The sequence below is a fragment of the Galeopterus variegatus genome, unplaced genomic scaffold (genome assembly GCF_000696425.1).
Source record: "Galeopterus variegatus unplaced genomic scaffold, G_variegatus-3.0.2 Scaffold1535, whole genome shotgun sequence".
In the NCBI taxonomy this organism is placed as follows: Eukaryota; Metazoa; Chordata; class Mammalia; order Dermoptera; family Cynocephalidae; genus Galeopterus; species Galeopterus variegatus.
In genome coordinates this window covers 98880-120782 of record NW_007727646.1, presented here as the reverse complement: position 1 = coordinate 120782, position 21903 = coordinate 98880, and the positions used below count along the sequence as shown (strand labels likewise).

Genomic DNA, 21903 nt, shown 5'->3' with positions numbered 1-21903 from the left:
ACCTATCTCAGTAGGTCAGAGGTGGGGCTGCTCCTGAGCATACCTGGGGACTCCTTGTTGCCCCCGTGCTGGTGCCTCCCTTCGCTGTGGGCTTTGACATGCTGTGGGATTTGCTCCTTCCGTCAGGTGCCCGTCTCTGAGGCCCTGAGGGATTGACATGGTTGTGCGGCTGGTCGGAGCCGTGGATGGGTGGGGGCCCACTCTGAGCGTGTCCTCAGCCGCCCTGCCTTGCTGTTACAGACAGCCAATGGGAACGTGGAGGCCAAGGTGGTGTGCTTCTACAGGCGGCGGGACATCTCCAGCACCCTCATCGCCCTGGCTGACAAGCACGCAAGTGAGTCTGGGCCCCGATGCCTGGCCAGCTGCTCCAGCTACTCCACCCCGCCCCGCCCCAGGGTGTGCTCTGGGGTCCTGGCCTCACTGAGGCCACCCTGCCTGCTTCGTGCTGTACCCTCCTCCGCTGGGCCAGGGTGGCAAGGTCCCACTGTGTGCCGCGTGGCTCGGGCCCTTTCCGGCCCTTCTGCAGGAAGCGGGCCTGCGTCTCCCTAGCGTCCTGCATGCCTGTTGTGGGGCATGGCTGGATGTGGGGTTCATCGACCGAGGTTTCTTTCTTTTCCTTAAGTGATTTCTTTTGGAGACTTTCCAGGTCCGTTGGTGTGTCAGGTTGGGCCCAGCCCCTGGACTGTCAGGCCTGTGGGGTGGAGGTGGGGGAGGCCCTGGCCTGGGGCTGTGGCTGCTGCCTGGGCCTGCACATACTACGCTTACGCTTGTGTCTGTTTTACTAAGAGGTTTCCGTTGGCATTCTGAAAGGTATTTTTAGAAGATAAGTCCCTCTTTCCCTACTCTATAGTTTGCTCCTCAGTGCAATAAATGCTGACGTGGTGGGGCGTCACACAGCTCAGCGGGAGGGATGTATGTCGCCCATGGGCTTGGGGGATGTTAGGGCAGAACAGGAGCTGCCCTGAGCCTCACGGAAGCCACCTGAGGCTACCCTGTTCCCTCACATCGGAGCAGAGGCGGCTGGAACGGGCTCTGACGCCCATGGGTGCCAGGCCTGGGACTCATACACTGTCACGTGAGTCACACTGAGCCTCTGCTGCTGAAGGACCTTAGTGGTTCCCCGCTGCTGCTGGTGTCCCCCTGCCAGGGCTCTGGCTGTGGTCTATGTGGGGTGACATCTCCCAGTAGGTGAGGAACATGACTGTCCCCTGACCCTCCAGCGGCCTGACCACAGGGCTGCTCTGGGCTGTCCTGGGCAGTTACTTTTCTCATCGTGAGTCCATCAGGTGTTATCCCCAAGCCTCCTTTTTCCATGGGGCAGCAGGACGGGCCCCACCTGTAGCCCCCCACGACCCCAGCTCCTAGTGGGTGGAGGTCAGGGACCGTGGCTGCCAGGGCCTCCCTGTGGTGGTGGATCAGGTGGGAGGACCCCAGTACCTTTTGCCCTTGCCTCCTGCACAGCAGTGTGAGAGGTGGGGGGGCCACCCAGGCTGGCCTCCTCCCTGGCTCCCGGAGTGGGCGAGGGATGGGGCCTTGCTGGGCTTCCGGTGTGAGGGCAGGAAGGTGCTGGATGGTTCTGGGGGCTGATGTGTCACCTCCTGGGGCTCCCAGTCAGAAGGAAGGTGCGTTTAGGCACATGCCCCTGCTGCCCCATCTTATAGCTGGACCCTGTTCTTAACACCTGGAGGGTGCAGACTTGAGCTGTCCTCAACTTCAGCACAGCTGGGCTAGGCCCTGATACCGGGCTGGCCCTGGGTGCCATGTAGTGTGGCATGAGCTCTTGGTGGAACTCTACAAGCCACAGGGGGTTGACCATGGGCCTGGAAGAATTGGATCCTGCAGATTATCCACCCAAAAGAGGGGGCATTAGAGGTGAGGCACAGTGACCCTTGACCTATTACCCAAACCCTGTGCCTTCCCTGGTTGCACTCTGTGGCCTCAAGTGCCAAGGAAAAGAGCTGGGGGTCTTGGAGGCCACAAGCTACATGCTTTGGAGGTATGTTCAGTGTGATTGCTGGCCCTGCAGGGGTGTGGCTCCAGCCTGAAGCAAGGCCAGCTCCTGTGCCATGTTGGGGCCTGTTCTGTGTCCCTTGTTGGAGTGTAGTGGGCTGGCCTGGATGACTCCTGGGGACCAGCCTGCTGGCCCTGGGTGGGCTGGCTGGGATGTGGCCCAAGGAGGCAGGCATCACTGCAGAGTTGGGTATGTCTCTAACCCATCCAGAGTGATGGCAGTCCCTGTCCCTGTACCTGGTGGCACATGGTGTCCACCACTCCTGAGAGCCCGGGTCGGTGGTTTGAGGGTTCTGTGGTCCCTGTGGGCCCCGGCTCTGCCTTCAGGGGCCCCACAGGACGGCCTTTGGCTGAGGAGGCTTCAGGAGGGAGCTGACTGGAGGTGCTAGAGTGCAGGTTTTCCAGCACGGCCTTGTTGGATCAGGTGGGATAGGGCAGCGACCCCCCAGGTGCCAGGCAGAGCCCCCTTGGACTGTGCACCCTGGACAGCTGCTGTGGGAAGCAATCTACAGGGGGTTCCTGTGAGGTGGGAGCTGAGCTACAGGAGCAAGTGTCCTAGGGGACAGTGCTGCCTATTGGGGCTCAGGCTCGGTCACCCGTTCCTGCCCTCTATGCTCTAGCCTCTACCAGCTGCTCTGTGTCGTGGTGCTTTCTGCAGGATCCTGGTCTGTCCCAGAGGGAACGGCCTTTCCATGTGTCTTTCTCCTGTTCATCTGTGCACTTGCTGCAGCTAGGGTGAGGCCTAGCCTCATCTCAGGGCACAGGTGTGAGGACTCTGGAGGTCTCTGGCCTACACAGCCAGGTGCCTGCCCTCACATAGCCCCTGCTGGGGCCTCCATCCTGCAGCACGGGCCTCAGGCAGGACTCTGACCAGACTGCACAGCAGCCCTTGCAACAGAGAAGCCCTTCCTTCCCTGGTTCCTTCTTGGATGAGGGGCTGTGGCTTGAACCCCTGCAGGGCTCTCCTCCTGAGGGCAAGACCTTTCCCAGGACAGAATGACAGGCAGAGGCGACATCCCTTTCCAGAACCCTTCTGAGCAAAGCACCTTTCAGAGTGAGGTGCAGGGGCCCAAGAGAGCACAGCGGTGGTGGGTGGGAGAGCAGAGCCTTGGCCCCAGCTCTGGGCCTGGGGCTGGTGTTCCCAGGGCCCGAGGGAGGGCTTGGAGTGTGGGGGGATGTGGGGTGTGCAGGGATACCCCTGCCTGGCTATCCCTGTCCCTGTTGAGGAGCCTCCTGGGGGAGCTGAGGCCAGCCTGACTGCAGTCCTGGCGATCCGAGGCTGGCAGCCCCTCCTTCACCGTTGCTGATCAGGGTGTTGGCAAGGTGGGGGTTCTCAAAGCCACTATGGGCTTCTGTCCGGGCTGGGGATGAGCTGGGCCTGTCCACCTAAAGCTGGTGCTGCCAACATGGCCTGGCCCCCGGTCCCTGGCCATGCCCAGTGTAGGGCAGGAGTGAGCAGAAGCCAGCCTTGGGTGTGGGGCTGGTGGATAGGTGTCAGGACCCTGGTGACTCCTGAACTTGAGGTGCAGTGTGCTCTGTGTCCGCAGGAGTGGGGAGTTGCTGGGACAGGGGCTGCTCTGGTCAGCCTTGCCCTGCTTCATGGATAGGCGGGTGATAAGGCCCAGCCAGGTGCACCTGGAGCAGAGCCAGAATCACCTACCCTGCTGCCCCCAACCCTGGCCTTGGTCCCAGCTTCAAGGCCTGGCGGGGGGATTGGGGTTCCCTGTCCAAAGTGCCAGGACTTCCCACAGCCATCACCGGGGGGCAGCAGAGAGCAACCAGTCTGGCTCTGACTGGCAGCGGAGGAGGGGGCTGGGGGCCTGGTGAGGAGTGGCCAGCAGTATCCCTCTGGCAGCCGGTGCTGCACATGCGTGGGGACAGTAGGGGGGCACCGCTCCATACCCTTGCTTTTGGTGCCTGGGATGGGCGAGGGGTGATTTAGCACAGGGCGGGGGCCACCACCTGTGGGCGGTAGAGGCCTTTGCACAACCTGGGCCCCCTCTGGGGTCAGTGTCCTTGGGGCAGAAAGCCCACGCTGCTGACTTGTCCCTGCCTCTGGACAGTCCTGTTCAGGGGACCCCCACTCCTCCCTGCCGTGGCTCTGCCTGGTCATCTCCTGTCCTTGCCCTCTGAGGAGGGGTTGGCTCCTGACTTTTGGTCTGGCTGAGGAGGGTAGGAGCTGTGCTTTCGGAGAGGGTCCTGGGCAGCCAGGCTTGTCTGAGACTCCATCAAAGGAGGAGGTGGGTGGGCAGCTTGGGCACTGGGTGGACTGCGGCCAAGGCTGGCTGGGTTGGGATGTTGAGGCCTGGGTAGTCTTTACCTCTACCAGGAGGCCTGTGAGCCCCTGTCTGCCTTGCCCCCTGGCTATGCAGCCTTGGTCTGTGCCCTGGGCAGGGAGCAGGCAGCTGGTGCTGGTGCTGGTGCTAACTGTGCCATCTGGCGCTGTCTATCTGTTGTATAGCCCTGTCAGTCTGCTATAAAGCTGGACCGGGGATGGACAACGGTGATGAAGGTAAGAGCCGACCCTGCAAGAAGGGTGTCCTCATGTCCGTGTCCCTGGGCTTCTCCCACTTCCGTCTGCAGCCCCGCCTTAGCTGTGGCCCGGCCCTGAAGGTGTCCAGCTGGTGTAGGCAGGCCTGTGGTGGGCCCTGCAGGCCATCTGGCTGGGGCACTGGAGGACAGGCATGTGGGCAGTGGACACCTGCCCCTCGCCTTCCTGTCCTGGATGAGTAGCAGCTGCTACCTCATGTCCCTTCTTCCTCTCTGGCCGCTGCTTTCAAGGCCAGCACTGGACAGTGTCGTCCCTCCTTTTCCCATCCTGCTATCTCGGTGGGTCCGGCCTTTCAGGGTACCTGGACGTGACCAGGCATATCGGCACCCGAGCATCTGCAGAGGCCCCTGCCGGGGCACTTTGGGCCACCTTGGGCAGGGGCAGCGGAACAGTGGCAGGTGGCAGAGGGAGGGGGTCGCCAGGGCGGGGCCTCTCACATTCTGACTTTGGGCCTGGGCCCTGAGTGGTGTGAGCCTCAGTGTGGCCGCCGTGTGTCTGCAGGATCAAGCTGATGGGGACTCTTTGTCCTTCAGGGGAAATAGAAGAGGAAATGGAAAACCCAGAAATGGTGGATCTACCTGAGAAGCTCAAGCACCAGCTGCGGCACCGGGAGCTGTTCCTCTCCCGACAGCTGGAGTCCCTGCCGGCCACCCACATCAGGTAGCCCCTGGAGCTTCCCGCCCTGGCCCCACCGACCACCTGCTCCTCCTCCACCTGCTGGTCCTTCTCTTCCAGGGGCAAGTGCAGCGTCACTCTGCTCAACGAGACTGAGTCACTCAAGTCCTACCTGGAGCGGGAGGTGAGGCTCAGCCTTGTCTGGCCTGCTGCACTGGCCCCTTGGGCCACTGATCCTACACCCATGCCCTCCACCGGCCTGGGCAGGGGGACGGTTTTCCCTTCTCACCCTGAACCAAACTGCTCGGAGGGGAAAGGGGGAGGGTATCCCAACGGTCACTTTACTGGTGTCCTTGTGTGCAGCGCCAGCAACCTCCCGTCCCCTTGTGGGCTGGCAGCTCTGGGGCTCCCCGTTCTGCTTCCCCGTTGCCTGCCCAGGGGTCTGCTTCCTCCTGGACGACCAACATGGGAAGGATGTGACCAGGCCAGGGGCACTCCTGATTCCCCTGCCAGAGGTCTCCACCTGGGTCCTTACAGGAGGCTTGGCTGGCCTCACCGGGGCAGTGGACAGATCCTGCGGGCTGTGGCTCCAGGCCCTGGCTCGGAGTCAGGAGTCAGGAGTCAGAACAGCTGTGAGATGTGTTGCCCGAGGTGGTCCTGAGGGGTAGGCAAGGGCCGTGCCCCTTGGGAGGCTGGAGCCAGAGCCCAAGAGGCCCCAGGTGGGTGGGACAGAGGCTATGGGAGCCACTGGGAATGTTTTCCTTGGGGAGCGCAGGGTGCCGTTTGCAGTTTAGAAAGACCCCCTAGTGACAGAGGCACATAGAGAAGTGACAGGGCAGAAACGTTACCTTGGACTCAGACAGGACTCAGATGTTTGTGAGCGAGGGGCTGGTTCCAAAGCAGCAGGTGCAGAGCCAGGCTGGGCGGTGCAGAGCCAGGCTGGACAGAGTGGGTAGCTCTCAGGATGGTAGAGGGCAAATGGGGTGAGGACCGGGAGAAGCAAGCAAAAGGAGTCAAGGAAGCTTAAATGGAAACAGCGGCAGAAGGGTAGGAGCGCGGGCACGCAGCGGCAGAGGGAGGCAATGCCAGGCGAGGCCTCGCTCGGCAGGCCTGAGTCTTAAAATCATCAGAAGCAGCTCCGTGGCAGGAAAAGGTCATAAAAGCTGTGTCCTGCAGATTCCAGCCCGAAGGGAGCCTGGAAGACAGACTTGGAAAGAGCGGGACTTGGGTGAGGAGGGCTGCAGCCTGCTGCTCCACGGCACTGAGCCCAGGGCCTCCGCGACTCCAGCGACGGCCCACAGGGTGCACCCGGAGTCTGTCGCATGGGTTCCTAGTGCCTTACGGGTTGTGTTGCTCTTAAACTCTTTTTTATAAATTTAAGGTTTCAAATTATCGCTCTAGATAGAAATGCACATCTAGCCGACCTTGGTAAACTTTTATTATTACTTTTTTTGGCGGTTGGACCGTAGGGGATCCCTTGACCTTGTGTTGTAACCGTGCACTCTGACCCATTGAGCTCTGTTATTAAGTGTCATGATCTGTCAGTTCTTTGAGGGTTTTAAGCGGATAATCATCCTTTGCAGTAGTCACGTCGGGTCCCTTCTAATTCTTCCTCTTTGCGTTTCTCTTTCTTTTCTTATTGCTCTGGCCTCCGCTGCAGTGCCACAGGCTGATGCCCCGGGAACCCCGCTGTGGGCTTCTCCCAGGCTGGGCTCCAGGACCTGGGAGGTGTGGGGTCACTCCGGGGCCAGCCCCGGGCAGGACTCTGGTGGCACCAAGGGCACGTACTGACCTCTGCCTTGTGTGTGGTGTTTTTCAGGATTTCTTCTTCTATTCTCTAGTCTACGACCCACAGCAGAAGACCCTCCTGGCTGATAAAGGAGAGATTCGAGTGGGCAACCGGTATCAGGCGGACATCACTGACCTGCTGAAAGAAGGTGGGGTGTGGGTGGGGGCTGCAGTGCGAAGCTAGGGCTCAGCCCTCACCTTTTGTCGTGCCTGCCAGTGACGCTGGGCTGGGACCAGGCATGGAGTTTATGCAGGCAGCGGGCATGTCTGGGTGCCCTTGGCACCTTCACCCAGCTTTCACAGAGACTCCCTCCTGGTGGGGGTCGGGGGTGAGGCCTTGGAAGGTGGGGCCCCGCAGCAGGCCCCAGACCCTTGAAGCAGACGTGTCCATCGAACCATCCCTGAAGCGTTGAGATTTTGTTTCTCTTTGGCAGTTGTTTTTTTTTTTTTTCGTCTTTTTCCGTGTCCGGCAACGGATTGCAACCCTCAGTGTCGCCCCCGTACCGGACCAGGACTGGCAACGGAATCGCAACCCTCGGTGTTGCCCCCACGCCTCGCTCAGCCAGTGAGCGGGAACCGGTCTGTATGTGGGATCCGAACCCTCAGCGGGAGCGCCGCCGCACTTTCCAAGCGGCGCACTAGCGCAGTGCGCCACCGGGCCGGCCCCTTTTTGTTTTGTTTTTTTTTTTTGGCAGTTGTTTTTTATGACTTTTTTTTAAAGGTCTTTTGTCTCCAAACAATGAATGTCTTTGGAATGAATCAGCTGGCATTTTGTGAGTTTTACCCCACGGGTCCGCCCTCGAGGCTACAAGCTCTGACCCTCCATCTGCTCCTTCTCAGTTCTGACACCCCACTGTCCCTGTCCTAAGAACGCGCGTGAGCAGCCCCAAGAGGCCAAGCATCTTGTCTGGGCTCGCGCAGCTGTGGCGCTGGGGCACCAGGCTGTGGTTCTCGGGAAGGATGTGTTTCCTGCTTCTGAGCATCCCTTCCCCGTTGCACCATCTCAGAATCAGGACATGTTTTAGGACTGTGGTTGCTGGCGTTCTGTGTGGTGTGTTTGATGATGGCGCCGCTCACAGTTCCCAAGGCGTGGAGGCTGCCTCAGCCTCAGGAGGGTCTGGGAGGACATCTCTGTGCAGCAGAATTCCTGCAGTCGCCTGCTCAGCCGCCCCGGTGACACCAGGCACACTCCTACTATGGAGGCTGCCTCAGCCTCAGGAGGGTCTGGGAGGACATCTCTGCAGCAGAATTCCTGCAGTCGCCTGCTCAGCCGCCCCGGTGACACCAGGCACACTCCTACTCTCAGCCATGAGCACTGGCCGTTAACACCTGTGTCCATGCAGGCCAGAGCCCCTCCTACCTCCTGCCTCTTCTCACTGGCAGATGCCACCTGCATTGTCCCCACAGGGCTGCGTTATCACGTTGTGTTAAAATGGTGTTTTTACCTGGGGGATCATGTGGATGCTGAGTCGCGTGGCTGGTCCTGGCCTAGCCCTCTGTGGCACACAGTGGGACGCGTCGGGTCCTCTCTCAGGCTTCCTCCCGGCTCCATCTAGCTGGGTGCTGGTTTCTCTAGCTCCCTGTGGTCCCCAAGGTAGGCTGCCCTGCCGGCCATTTTTGCTGCACGTCTGTCTCCCATGTGTAGGGTGGAGGGGACTGCACCTCCTCAGTGGCGTTACAAGGCTCCTCGGGACTGCTCCTCTTTCCTTCACTGAAGGCACCCATCCCCAGGGGTCCTCGGCTGGGGACTTGGTGGCCCTCCTTCACGTGCGATGTCAGGTGGGGTGGCTTCTCTGAGCTCGTCGCAGACCTGCAGGTAGATGGCGCTGGGCAGCGGCCGGCCCTCCCGCGCCCTCCTCCCACTGCTTTCCCACTGGACACTGGCCCCACTTGGCCTCAGCTTCTCCTCCGGTGTTTCCTGTGTTAGTTCCTTCTCTGAGCTTTCTTGTGGCATCTGCTCTTCTGTTTCCTCTCCCAGGAGCTCCCTGCTCTCCCTTCCCAGATGTGGACACACCTGGCCTCCCTGAGGTGACGGTGGCTGTTGCAGACGGCTGGTCCTGGCTCGCGTGTCCTTTGCTTGCGTCGGTGCCCCACGTCCGTCCCTGGCTGGTCCCGTTCCTTACCGTGGCTTGGGCTTGCAATCTTGGGCTCGGCTCCTGGTGTCTGGTCAGGGCTGAGGCTGAGAGGCAGCTGTGTGGTGGGGCCCAGCTGCTTCTGGGTGGGTTTCCATAGAGCCTGTGTACCAAAGGCCACCCTCCCTCTGCCGACAGGGCTTCTCTGTCCCTGTGGCTCAGCTCCCTCGCCCCCCATGTTCACTGCTGGGGCGTCCTGGATGCCTCCTCTGTGCAACGGGAGCCGCCCGCTGCTCACCATGTGCTGCCCTTGCTGGAGCAGAGCTGCCCCAGGGAGCAGGCGTCCCCAGCTGGGACAAGCCTGGGACACTGTGCCGTCACCATGCCAGGTGCTCTGCCGGGCCGCATCTTGCTTCCCAGACTGGGTGAGGGTAGAGGGCCTGATGGCAGCCACGTCCACCTGGGAGCGTCAGACACCCTGGCCGTGAAAGCTGAGCAGTGAGGACCAAAGAAGCAGGGGCCCTCGGGTCAGAGGCCCGCGCTCGAGCACCCGCTGCCCAACATTCCCGGAGGAGAACGTGCCTGACGTCCCCTCTCGTCCTCCACCTGGAAGAGCCTGAAGAGGCTCATGTCTTGGCTGTGGGTCTGCCTTAGTGCAGAGCAGGGCCCCTGGCGAAGCCCTGCCTGCAGGCCCTGGGGCTGTGGGCTGGCCATGCCACACGCTTCTTTCCCCGGGAGCTGCACATTGCCTGAGGCCCTGGCATAGGAGAGGGGCCTAGGTGCCAGTGTGGCCTTGCAAGAGTGGCCCTCCTGCCACCTCTGGGCCCATGGGCGCCTGCTGCGAGGGGCAGCATCCTTGCTGGCTGGTGGGGGTCGGGCAATGCCAGCTGCTCACGTGGCTTCCAGGGCCTCCCACGCCTCCATGAGCCCGTGTCCCTCAAGTGACATGAAATCACACACCTGCTTTTAATGTGCTCAGCGTTTTGAAGGGAATGTGACCTTGGTGACCGGTGGTGAGGAGAGAGCAGGGGCAACATGGGCTGCCTGGGCGTGGCGGCCTGGAAACCCCAGGATACCAGGAGTTGGATGCCAGCTATCCCTGGAGCACCCCTGGCCCGGGTTGAGGGCTCTCGGGGCAGAATCTACACCAGGGAGGAGACCCACTGTGACATCAGGAAAGTCTTCCAGTGCTCATCCTGCAGACAACCTGAAAACAGCCCCCAGGACTTGATCTCCAGGGCATTCACGTGCACATCTGCAGCACTGGACTTTCCTCCCAGGCCCCATCCTGGCGTCTGGCTGAACACTCTTTCCTGGAAGTCACAAGGCCTTACCCTTGGGCACACAGTCGAGGCCACCAGCCCTCAGGGCAGTCCAGAAGCTGGTGCCCTATGGTGAGGGATAGCTGCTTTCTTGGGGACTTTCCACCATGCCCAGCCCTGCTCCAGCCTGACAGCTTACTTGGTACCTGGACCTAGAAGCAGACATGCCCTGTGAAGGGTACCCAAGCAGCCACCAGGGACAGGGGGCCAAACATGTCTTGTGCAAAGTGGGAAGCCTGATACCCTGCACTGAATTATGGATGTGGCACTTGGCCGGAGAGGTGGACAAAGGATGACTGTGGGATTTCTTCTCTGTGTCCTCCTTCTGCCTGGCCACGCTTGGGACACAAATTCTCCTGAGAGATTCTCCCAACACTGCTGTATTGTCATTTCATCAGAAACCCTGACCCGGGTGATTTGAGTCAGTCCGATGGTGCTTGTCAACTTTGGATTTTTCCCCATCATTTCTCAGCTCCAGAAAAACAAGTGACTGAGCAGGCAGGTGAGGGCCCCTCCACGAGGATACCTAGCACCCCAGCTCCGTCTGTGCACAGGGTGAGCAGGAGCTGGAGCCTCTGACCAAGGGTCCTGGGAAATGGTTCTGCGTCTGGGCTGCATCGACGATACTGTCTGGTGTGACACAGTTCTGCAGCTTTGCCAGACTCTTCCACTGGGAAACTAGATAAAGGGCATACAAGATATCTGTTATTTCTTACAACTGCATGTGAATCTAGAGTGTCTTAAAATAAAAAGGTTGATTAAAATTAAAACACAAGTCTCTCTGTCCTTTTGGGTCACAGCTGGCTGTCCGAGCCCACACTCCCTAAGCAGGCCCCGTCTGCTGGTGGTGTCACTGGGAAACTAGATAAAGGGCATACAAGATATCTGTTATTTCTTACAACTGCATGTGAATCTACAGTGTCTTAAAATAAAAAGGTTGATTAAAATTAAAACACAAGTCTCTCTGTCCCTTTGGGTCACAGCTGGCTGTCCGAGCCCACACTCCCTAAGCAGGCCCCGTCTGCTGGTGGTGCTGGGAGTCCGACCTCGGGGTGCCTGCCCCAGGCCCTCCACCTCGCTGTTAACCCAAGACCACTTGGTTGCTCCCAGTCCCAGTATGAAAGTCCACTGTGTGCCGAGCGTGCCTGTGTAGTGCTGTGCCCGACAGCATGTGCCTGTGCTGCCGCCAGCAGTTGGCCTCGTCCCCACGGCCCATGCGGCTCTCTCCCCTCCCCTAGCACCTCCCAGCTCCTGGGGAGGAGGGGGTGGGATCCTGGGGAGCAGGCAGACCCTCAGCTGAGAAAGGCCTTGCTGAGAGCTGCTGTGGGTCTCACCAAACCACACTTCTTCGCTGTAGGAGAGGAGGACGGCCGTGACCAGTCCAAACTGGAGACCAAGGTGTGGGAGGCGCACAACCCGCTTATAGACAAGCAGATTGACCAGTTCCTGGTGGTGGCCCGGTGAGTTCTGGGCACCAAGGACGGCCAAGGCACTGCATGGACCCCTACGGTCGGGACTCGCAGGGGTGCTCAGCCTGGAGCTCGCACTTCTCCCCACTCTGTGGCCAGTGTTGGGGAAGTGGGGGCCTTGGTTCTCACATCCCAGCATGAAGCCCCTCCCCTAGGCTGGGCCTTCGCTCATTGTTGAGACCCCAGCGGTTCCCTGAGAGGCTTGAGAGGGTCCAGCTCAGCCTTTCCCTGAGTGTGGAGGTGGCCCTTTGGGGGCTGCAGATCCTGGGGGCAGTCCACCCCAATGAGGACAAGGGAGCCTGGGAGACAGGACTGGACAGATGTGCCGTTCCGATGCTGGAGCCCTGGAGAAGGGGTGGAGGCTGCAGGGAAGGAAGGAAGCTAGTCCCAGAGACCCAGGTCCCTGTAGGCACGAGGGAACCAGCAACCCCTGAGCAGCTACAGCCCCGGATGAACCCCTGAGCCAGGGTCTGGGGGTGGGGATGGGCTGGGGGGGTTGGGAGGGATGCTCCATCTGCCTCTCCTGCAAGCAGCTTAGTGTAGAAAAGCCTAAACAAGAACATTGACATCTCAGGGTTCCCAAGCCCAAGGTGGCGACTGCTGAGCACATGGCTTTTGGAGGGTCCTTAAAGTTAGTGCTGAGACATGTTCTGTGCGTGCTGTGCCATTGGACACAGGGATACGTGGCTCTTGTGCGCCAGGGCCGTTCCCTGCAATACCCACACAGTTGGTCACTGGTGCCCATGGCCACCCTGGTCCGCCGGCTACTTGGGAGCGGAACTCCTGGAGGCCATCCTGTGGTGGTGGTCCTGGCTGACCTGCTCGTCCGGCTCCGGTGGTCAGTGCGTCTCCTTCTCCCCAGCTCTGTGGGCACTTTTGCACGGGCTCTGGACTGCAGCAGCTCTGTCCGACAGCCGAGCCTGCACATGAGCGCCGCAGCTGCTTCCCGAGACATCACCCTTGTGAGTGGACCCCTGGGAATGGCGGGTTGTGGCCAGGGCATTGTCACCTCTCCCTTCCCTCTGCCTGGGTCCAGCACCCACCACAGGCATGCAGGACCATCCTGCATGGACCTTGGCCTCTCTTGGTCCAGCCCAAACTTGGCCAGTGTCAGGGGAGGGGAGTGCCACCAGGGGGCCTCAAAGTGCAGGCCCCAGGTGACCCTGTCGTCTCTTGCCGCAGTTCCACGCCATGGACACACTGCACAAGAACATTTATGACATCTCCAAGGCCATCTCGGCCCTGGTGCCGCAGGGCGGACCGGTGCTGTGCAGGGACGAGATGGAGGAGTGGTCAGCGTCTGAGGCCAACCTTTTTGAGGAAGCCCTGGAAAAATACGGAAAAGATTTCACAGACATTCAGCAAGATTTTGTAAGTGCCACAGGCAAGGGCAGGGGAGTGGCCGGCTGTGCCCCATGTCTGGGTGTGCTGTGGGCAGCGCAGGCTCTGACCACACAATCCTTGCTCCCTTGGATTGCGTGTGGGTGGGGGCGCCTCACGGGTCCAGGGCTGAGAGTGCTGCGTCTGCTGCTGCTGCTGCCACAGGAAGGCAGGGATGACGGTTGGCCCTGGGCCATTATCCGGGTTGGGGGCATTGCCTCGGAGACTTGCTAGCCCCCCTCCCCCTCTGACCCCTGTGCTTGTGTTTGTTTTGTTTTTAACTAAGCCGAGCCTCCCGTGTGTGTCCTTGTTCTGTGTCCCTTGAGAGCTCTGACCCAGTGAGCCTGCAGGGTCTTCATGCTGTAGGCCTCATCTCTGCACACCCACCACAGGAGTTCCAGTGTAGGTGGGGCCTCAGGAGACCCCACCCTTAAATTCCCCTAAAATAGTTGTAAACTCAACTGAAGGAAGAGTGTCCTCACCACTGTGGCAGAGCCCTGCAGGCTGCTGTCAGGAATGGGGCTGTTGCAGGGACAGGGAGGAGCCCTCAGGGGTTGGGTGTGGTAGCATTGCCATCTTCTGGTTAGGAGCTTCATCCATACAGTAACGAACCCATGTTACTGTGGCAGGGAGCCCGGGCAGTGTCCAGGAGGCTGGAGGAGGGGCCCGGCCTGGCCTCCGGGTGGGAAGAGCCCTGGGTCTGGGCAGAGGCCAGCCGAGGACAGCTGCTGTGGGAGGTGGTCGTTTGCTCTCCTGACCAGCCACAGATCAGTGGCCTCTGCGGGGCACATACACCTGTAACTTTGCTAAAAGACTAAACCAAATGAGCACAGCCTTCTCACAGAAAACCAATAGAGCCAGGAGACGAGGGCTAGAACTCAGAACAGAGCCCGAAGCCCTGCACACGGAGTGGGGCCTGGGCGGTGTCAGCAGCGTGGGGCAGACAGGAGGCACTGCCTGTCCAGGCGGACTCTAGAAACTCCCTGAATTCTGTACTCCAGATGACTCAGAATATACGCTTTCCTACACGTGTTCGCAGAAAACCTGTTACATGGAGAAAGTTGGTAAATACCAGAGAAGCAGAAACTTTACAGGCAAGATTCTCTGACCATGATGCTGGACTTTAAAAACCCAAGCCCTTAGAAATTAAACAATGCCACTCGAAGTAATAGTTTGAGCTAGAGCTCAAGACCACAGTAGCAGAATATTAGAGAATAATCTTAGTGAAAACGCTGCAAACAATACTGAGATTGTAGCCAAGGAAGCACTGAGAGGAAATTTCATAGCTTTAAACGTCATTATGCACAGAAAGAAGAAACATTGACCTGAGCAAAGGCATTAAAGTATCCAAGAAAGAACCGAGCGTATGAGGAAGGAAGCCCTAAAGTTAAATTACTTAACCCAGAGAAGTATTTTTAGAAATCTGGAGTCTGACCAAGATAAAGTACAGCTTTAAGAAGTGTCCTGAGAGGGGCTTTCTCAGCACCCCTGTGATGGGGCGTCAGCCATCTGTCCTGGCTTCTCTTCCCCGGGGTCATGCTGTCAGGCCTTTAGCTGGGGGGCTCCTCTCTGGGCCATGCCCCTGCCTCCCCTGTGAGCAGGGCCTGGCCCTCCCCCTGCCCTGCCTGATGCGCCGTCCTCTTGCCAGCTGCCGTGGAAGTCGCTCACCAGCATCATCGAGTACTACTACATGTGGAAGACCACCGACAGATACGTCCAGCAGGTGCGCGGCGGGGCCAACCTCCCGGGCGGGAAGAGCAGAGGACATGGGCGCGCTGGGTGGCTCTTTCCATCTCTTGGGTTCTGTGCAAGTCTTCGGATAACTTTACACATGTGTTACCCGAGCGGGAGAGCACTGGGGAGCCAGCAGTGTTCCCCCTCTCTGGGCGCTTCAGTCCGTCTGCTCCGCATCCCCACCCTGGAGGGCCCAGCTAACGTCTGCAACCTTGTTTTGTTTTAAGAAACGCTTGAAAGCAGCCGAAGCAGAGAGCAAGTTAAAGCAAGTTTATATTCCCAACTAGTAAGTACCAGCAGCCACCAGCCTGTGATCCCTGGGGGCTCTCCGTGGCAGGGGTGGGTAGAGGGTGCTGGGTCACATGGGTCCTGAGGTGGCTGGGGGCTCCCGTGCTGCCCTGGTGTAGTGTTAGGAATGTCAGGGAGGGACCTGGTCAAGCAGTCCCTGGAGGGCACCTGTGGCCTGCTGTGGGGGTCTCTAGCCCTGCATTCACGGCCACCATGTGTCAGTCCATCCTGGCCTCCTGGTGAGTAAGAGACACCAGGATTCCCACCCGTACAGCCCGGGGTTTGGCCAGCAAGCTGGGCTCTGTGCTCAGCACACAGAGAGCCAGGGGTGTGGAGCATGGCTCGAATCCCTGGCAGCCACTACCAGGACCTCGAAGGGGAGAAAGAAGGGCCTGTGTGCTGCAGGGGATGCAGGGACGCAAGTCTGGGTATGGGGCTGGCCTGCGGCCCGTGAACCACAGAGGCGGCCTGAAGGGTTTGTGCTCCTGTGACTCCCTCTCTTCTCTCCCCTTGCTCTTTAAGTAACAAGCCAAATCCAAACCAGATCAGCGTCAACAACGTCAAGGCTGGCGTGGTGAATGGCACGGGGGCCCCTGGACAGAGCCCCGGTGCTGGCCGGGCCTGCGAGAGTTGTTACAGTAAGTGCCCCGCCCAGCTCCTGCCCCTGGGCGGCAGGGCCACGCTACCTCATCCAAGGTGCCACTGTGGCCTGGCCTGGGAGTGGCCCACCGTAGTCAGGGCTGCCTTGGTTGTGGGGTGTGGTTGGGGGAGCCTCTGGGGTATGCAGGGAGTTGACCCTTGGATGGGGTGCCGGGGACCCCATCCTGCCCTGGGCCGGCTGGGAGGCCTGGGCGGGCAGTGACACTGTGGAATGCTCTCTGCAATCGCTGGTTCTGCTTAAGAATCCGTCTATTTCCAACTTTGTTGTCCGTAGCCACACAGTCTTACCAGTGGTATTCTTGGGGTCCCCCTAACATGCAGTGTCGTCTCTGCGCATCTTGTTGGACATATTGGAAGAAATATGGTGGCTTGAAAATGCCAACCCGGTTAGATGGAGAGAGGCCAGGACCAAACCGCAATAACATGGTAAGTGGGCTGCACCCGCCCCGCCCACCACACGGGGGCAGTGCGGGTCCTCGGCCCCCGGTCATGGCGCTGTGTCGGGGCGGTGCGCCCCCTTCCGCAGAGTCCCCACGGCATCCCAGCCCGGAGCAGCGGGAGCCCCAAGTTTGCTATGAAGACACGGCAGGCCTTCTATCTGCACACCACCAAGCTGACGAGGATTGCTCGGCGCTTGTGCCGCGAGATCCTGCGCCCCTGGCATGCCGCCCGGCACCCCTACATGCCCATCAACAGCGCAGCCATCAAGGCTGAGTGTGAGTGCCTCCCCCCCGTCACTCTGTCCCTGTGGGGGGTGGTGGGGGGTGCAGCTGCTGCCTCAGCCACCGCCCCAGGAGAGTTCTGATCCTCAGGGCTCCCATTTCCTCCCTGGGGCCAGCAGTGGCAGGCCCAGTGGGAACACCCGGGCTGGGGTGCAAGCCAGAGCTTAGGCTCTCTTTGAGGCACATAGCCCCTCACAACTTGTGGTCCCCCTGCAGGCACGGCCCGGCTGCCTGAAGCTTCCCAGAGCCCGCTGGTGCTGAAGCAGGCCGTGCGGAAGCCCCTGGAAGCTGTGCTCCGGTATCTTGGTAAGCTGGCTGGGCTGGCTGGAGTGGGGCAGGCTCACTTGCTGCTAATGAAGGCAGTCCAAGCCTCTTCCAGCAGGCAGCCGCTGAGCAATTGCCCGGGCTATGGAGCTGCCATTTTAGGATCCCGTGCACTGAGCCAGGCTCAGGCAGACCCACTGGGGCCCATGCTGCTCTCTGTCCCTAGCCCTGGGGTCCTGCAGGATCCAGCCTCCCCAGGCACTTCCAGCTGCCTCCGTATCCCAGTCCCCTGTTTCCTGGCTGTCCTGGGACAGCGTGGCCATCCTGGACATCTGGGGTGCTAGGGTCTGGGGTGGGCACCTGCTGCCCACAGGGTAGGTTCTCCCTGAGCCAAGCTCCCCACCAAGGGCAGCACTCAGGCCTTTGTAGCCCTTGGCTGGGTGGGAGGTGCACACCTGGCCAGCAGCCTCGTGGGGAGGGGTCTTCCTACCTGTACAGGTCTGGGGACACCCAAGAACCTCAGCCTATTCCCCTGGTCCAGCTAGAGTGGCTTGTTCTGGGGGCTGGGCCAGATGTTCAGGGGTATGGTAGGGGTGCTCTCTGGTTTGCTGGGCTTGGGTGGGCGCATAGTTCGTTATCCCTGTGGAGGTGGCTTTCCTTCTGGAAGGTTTTTCTGGAGTCATGAGCTAAGTGTGCTTCATGCAGACACAAGTGGCTTTGTCACTGCTTGCTGTTTAGGGTCTCAGGCCCCAGGCCGGCCTCGCACTTGTCCTTTGGGAGGAGGTGGCCAATGCCAGGGTCAGCCCTCAGTAGGGTGTGTTCTTGACCAGGCAGTCAGTTCATTGTCTGGCCAGCAGCCAGCCCTCTGTAGTCAGCCCCGGGGCCCTGGGCCTGGGCCTGGAGGCCATCTAACAGGCCTGCTGTGTTTGCAGCCTGTATCTGGATCCTGCAAGCTGCCGGTGGTTGCCCAGTGATGTGGCCGGCCGGCCAGGGGCTGAGGCCATTGAGACTCTGGCCCCAGGGGTCCTGGTGTCCATGTAGTGAGGATGGGCCGAGGCCGTGGGACTGGGGCTGTGCCACTGAGGGAGTGTCCCTGTGACACTGTTCTGCTTGTGTCACTCTGGACAGAGACCCACCCCCGCCCCCCGAAGCCTGACCCGGTGAAGAGCATGTCCAGTGTGCTCAGCAGCCTGACCCCTGCCAAGTCGGCCCCTGTCATCAACAATGGCTCCCCCACCATCCTGGGCAAGAGGAGCTACGAGCAGCACAACGGGGTGGACGGTGAGCCTGGGTTGCGGCGCCCACCTGGTGGAGGGCTGGGCAGGGTCGCTCGAGCAAGTGCAGCTGTAGCCGGGGCTCCCCATGGCCTCGCCCACCGTGGCACGCCTGTTGACCGTGTTTTCTCTCCCTCTCTCTCCCATCCCCTGGGCGCTGCCAGGCAACATGAAGAAGCGCCTCTTGATGCCCAGTAGGGGTAAGGCCTGGGGGCCGCTGGTGGGGGTGCTGCCGCCCAGCCCCGCTGTCGCGATGCCTGTGTGTGCTGTGCTGCCTGCGTGTTGGTGGCGCGGTGGTGGTTCAGGGCGTGTCCTGGGGCAGTCCACGCAGGCCTGGTCCCCCCCACGCTCTTCCCACCTTCACTGGTCACTTGGCGAGGAGCTCACAAGCCCGGGCATGTGGCCTTGGTTTCCAGCCGGCACCTTGTCAGTGGACTGTCCTTGCACATGCGGCCCTGGTGCCCCCGCCGCCCACCGTGTGTCTGCCGTCGCGCTGTGACTGCCCGCATGCTGCCAGCCTCAGCTCTGGGGCCACCTGTGCTGTGCCTGCAGCCCTTGTGTGCACCCTGCTGGGGGGAGGGGGACAGTAGGGCTGGTTGGGGTATCTATATAGGCTGTGGGTGACTGAACTTGTTCTCGGTGCCGTCTATCTGAGGACTGGCTTGGGTGCCCTGTGCTGGCTGCAGCAGGGGGCTGTGGGACCCCGGCCCCTCCAGGATGAATGGACAGAACCTAGCTTGGGCATGCCAGTGTGGGAAGGGAGGTGTTCAAGGCCGGGCAAGCACCAGCCTGGGCCTCCCAGGGCGTGTGGGGTGCTGGCTGGCCCTGTGGGTGCACACAGACTGTGGGCCCACCCGCATGGAATAGGGGCTGCTCACACCTGGTGTTAGCTGAGGCAGGGTGGGGCTAGCAGGGCCTAGGAGGTGGCAACGGGCAGCTGAGCCTTGTCCGTTGGGACACGTCCTCTCAGCTGCTTTTGGGAGCCTTGCAGGCTGCTGGGCACCCTAGCAGGCACATCCCTGTGGGGTCAGCTGGCAGCTCTGCATTGGCAGGTACCAGGTTCTTCTGTCTCGATCTGTGAGGCCTCTCACCTGCCCCGGCCCCCTCACTGCCCGTGCTACCTCAATCCGCCAGCCCCTCTGGGGGGGCTCCATATTGCCCCGGCCACACACGCCTGGCGGTCAGCCTTCCCCTGGGCTGGCCTCACTTGTCTGCACCCCACAGTGGGGCACCATCAAATCTTAAAGAAGTGGAAGCGAGTCCTCGTTGGCATGCATCTCTGAGCTTTTGGTTTTGTTTTCCAAAAAAGCTGTTAACAAACAAGTTAGATAAGTGTCCGCTCATTCCCATTAAATTTTACAAAATCCACATATTCCTTCCTGGCTGTGCGGTTCCCGAGGAGCATCCTGTGGTGGGCGCCCCTCCTGGGCGCGAGGGGAGCCCTGCACAGCCCTGTGAGGGGCTCCTGCTGGCTCCTGCTGGCTCCTGCTGGCCGGGGATGGGTCCAGGCTCAAAGGGGTCAGCCAGCCAAGAGGGAGGAGCCGTACTGAGGTGCGGTTTGTGACTGGGCGCTGGAGAGGGACTGTGAGCCCTGGGCCAGCTGGAAGGAGGCAGCCCCCAGCCCAGGTGGCCCTGGCCCTGGGGGGCATTGCCACAGAGGGGTGGGGTCTGTCCAACTTGGCCTGGCGTTAGCTGAGCTCCGGGCAAGGCTGCTCCCCAGCCCTGTGGGGGTGTAACTCACTCCCTGCCTGCCCACCTGTGCCGCTGCTGCTGTGCATCGCGTCCTCGGGCCCACGACGGGTGTGTGGCACTCGCTCTAATTCTAGCATGTGTTTTCTTCCCTCTGCCAACCCTCGTACTGGTAGGCACTTACCTGGGTAAGTAGTTTGTGCTGGTGGCTGTCCCTGCCCAGGGGGGCTGCAGACCAGATGCCTGGGCCCCCACACCCAACTGGCAGAGCCAAGCAGGCTGGTGGGGGAGAGCTAAGCCCGGGGCTCCCCAAGGCCTGAGTGGGCCACCCAGGGGCACCCCAAGTTACAAGGCATCTTGCAGACAGAATAGGGGCTGGACAGGCTTTTGCGCCTAAAGGGGCAGACCTCAGCTGAGAGGCGTTCTTAGGACTGGCAGGATACTGGTGGAGTATACACATAGTGGAGTTGAAAGGTGGCGCCCTGTCATCTTCAAGGGTTGGTCCTGCTGGGGGCCGGGCCATCCTGAGTCCTGCTCCTGCTTACCCGTGCTCACATAAGCTCAAGGCAGGGCTGGAGTGGGCCCGGCTGAGGCTCCAAGGCCATGTGGGGGGTGACAGGGAGCCTGGCCTGCCCTTCAGCCTGGGTTTAGCTTTCTCCTTTTGGGTCCTCACCTAGCATACTGTCGGATGGCTGGACCCAGGTGTTGCTGTGGGCCATGACTGAGCCACCAGCAGGGGCTTGGGGCTCTAGATGCCCTGGCCCTGGGTCGGGGGGTGGCTTGGAGCCCTTAGAAAGAAGCAGGTACATCCTGGTCTCCCAGGGTCGGAGCAGTGCCACGGTGCAGCTGACCGCAGAGCGGCTCTCTGGGCTGCTGTATTACAGCCCTGCTAGGCGTCACCTGGCCACCATGTCAGCTGGGCTTTGTTTCTCAGCCCAGTCGGGCAGGTGGGTGGCCCGTGTGTAGGGAGCATGCCATCAGACCCAAGACCTCCAGTCTCCTGCCTGGGGCCCCAGCTGGTGCATCTGCTACTGGCCAGGACAAAGGTGGCCCCAGATCCTCGAGAGCTGAGAGGCCATCTGGGCACCACTGTCTGGGCGAGGCTGGGACCAAGTGGAGCTGAGGTGCCTGCGTCTCCTCAGGCACTTCCTGGGTGTGGGCTGTGGCTTGGGGGTGACCCCCAAGGTTCCGTCTCTGGTCTCTGTCCACTGTGTCCCATGGCTGGCTCCCCCGGGACTCACATTCCATTCTTTTCTCATCAGGTCTGGCAAACCACGGACAGACGAGGCACATGGTAAGAGGGCGGGCCAGCGATGTGACACACACTCACATGTATGGTCACGCAGCTCCCTCGGGGGGTTGGGAGGAGGCCCAGACAGCTGTGCCCAGGTGCCACGTGGGAGTCTCGGGAGGCCTGGCCAAACCAGAGGAGGGGCAGACAGCAGGCAGTGCCCATGGGCCTGGCTGCTGGGAAGCTGTGCGCCTGGGTGCAGGTGCCTTTCCAGGTGGCCCCTCACACTCCCTCCACCGCAGGGACCAAGCCGCAACCTCCTGCTCAACGGGAAGTCATACCCCACCAAAGTGCGCCTGATCCGGGGGGGCTCACTGCCCCCTGTCAAGCGGCGGCGGATGAACTGGATTGATGCCCCAGATGACGTGTTTTACATGGCCACCGAGGAGACCAGGTGGGAGCTTCCGGGGACGGGTAGGTAGGCACAGCCACCATGTTCTGGCCCTCACCGGCCCATCTCTCTGCACTCACAGGAAGATCCGCAAGCTACTCTCGTCCTCGGAGACCAAGCGCGCTGCCCGCCGGCCCTACAAGCCCATCGCCCTGCGCCAGAGCCAGGCCCTGCCGCTGCGGCCGCCCCCGCCCGCACCGGTCAACGACGAACCCATCGTCATAGAGGACTAGGCGCCACTGCCCCCGAGAGCCTGCCCCGCTGACCCTCCGCCAGCCCCAGAGCATCCCCACGGCCTGCACAGGCGGGGCGGCCCCCTCCCCAGCCGGACCTCCGCCCCCCCCCCCGCCCCCCTCTGCGAGGGCCCACCCGCCACCCCCCCC

At 61.0% G+C, this 21903-nt stretch overlaps 1 protein-coding gene across 1 annotated transcript; it reads left to right on the top strand.

Moving 5' to 3' along the window:
* Positions 1-251: 251 nt before the first annotated feature.
* MTA1 (metastasis associated 1) lies at positions 252-21560 on the top strand. The gene is made up of 19 exons (XM_008577551.1): positions 252-334; positions 4472-4522; positions 5095-5221; positions 5297-5360; positions 6996-7113; positions 11716-11818; positions 12690-12789; positions 13010-13198; positions 14856-14930; positions 15169-15227; positions 15752-15867; positions 16164-16315; positions 16416-16605; positions 16828-16917; positions 18004-18156; positions 18314-18349; positions 20015-20026; positions 21101-21132; positions 21372-21560. Exons 2-19 carry the CDS (start codon positions 4504-4506, stop codon positions 21549-21551), a joined length of 1815 nt encoding a protein of 604 aa, XP_008575773.1. The 5' UTR covers positions 252-334; positions 4472-4503; the 3' UTR covers positions 21552-21560.
* Positions 21561-21903: the final 343 nt, after the last annotated feature.

Excerpts from the sequence above, each read along its gene's own strand:
- MTA1 (XM_008577551.1), top strand. Across the intron at positions 15,868-16,163 it reads GGCCTGCGAGAGTTGTTACA|CCACACAGTCTTACCAGTGG; the intron begins GTAAGTGCCCCG and ends TGTTGTCCGTAG. Across the intron at positions 16,606-16,827 it reads CGCAGCCATCAAGGCTGAGT|GCACGGCCCGGCTGCCTGAA; the intron begins GTGAGTGCCTCC and ends GTCCCCCTGCAG.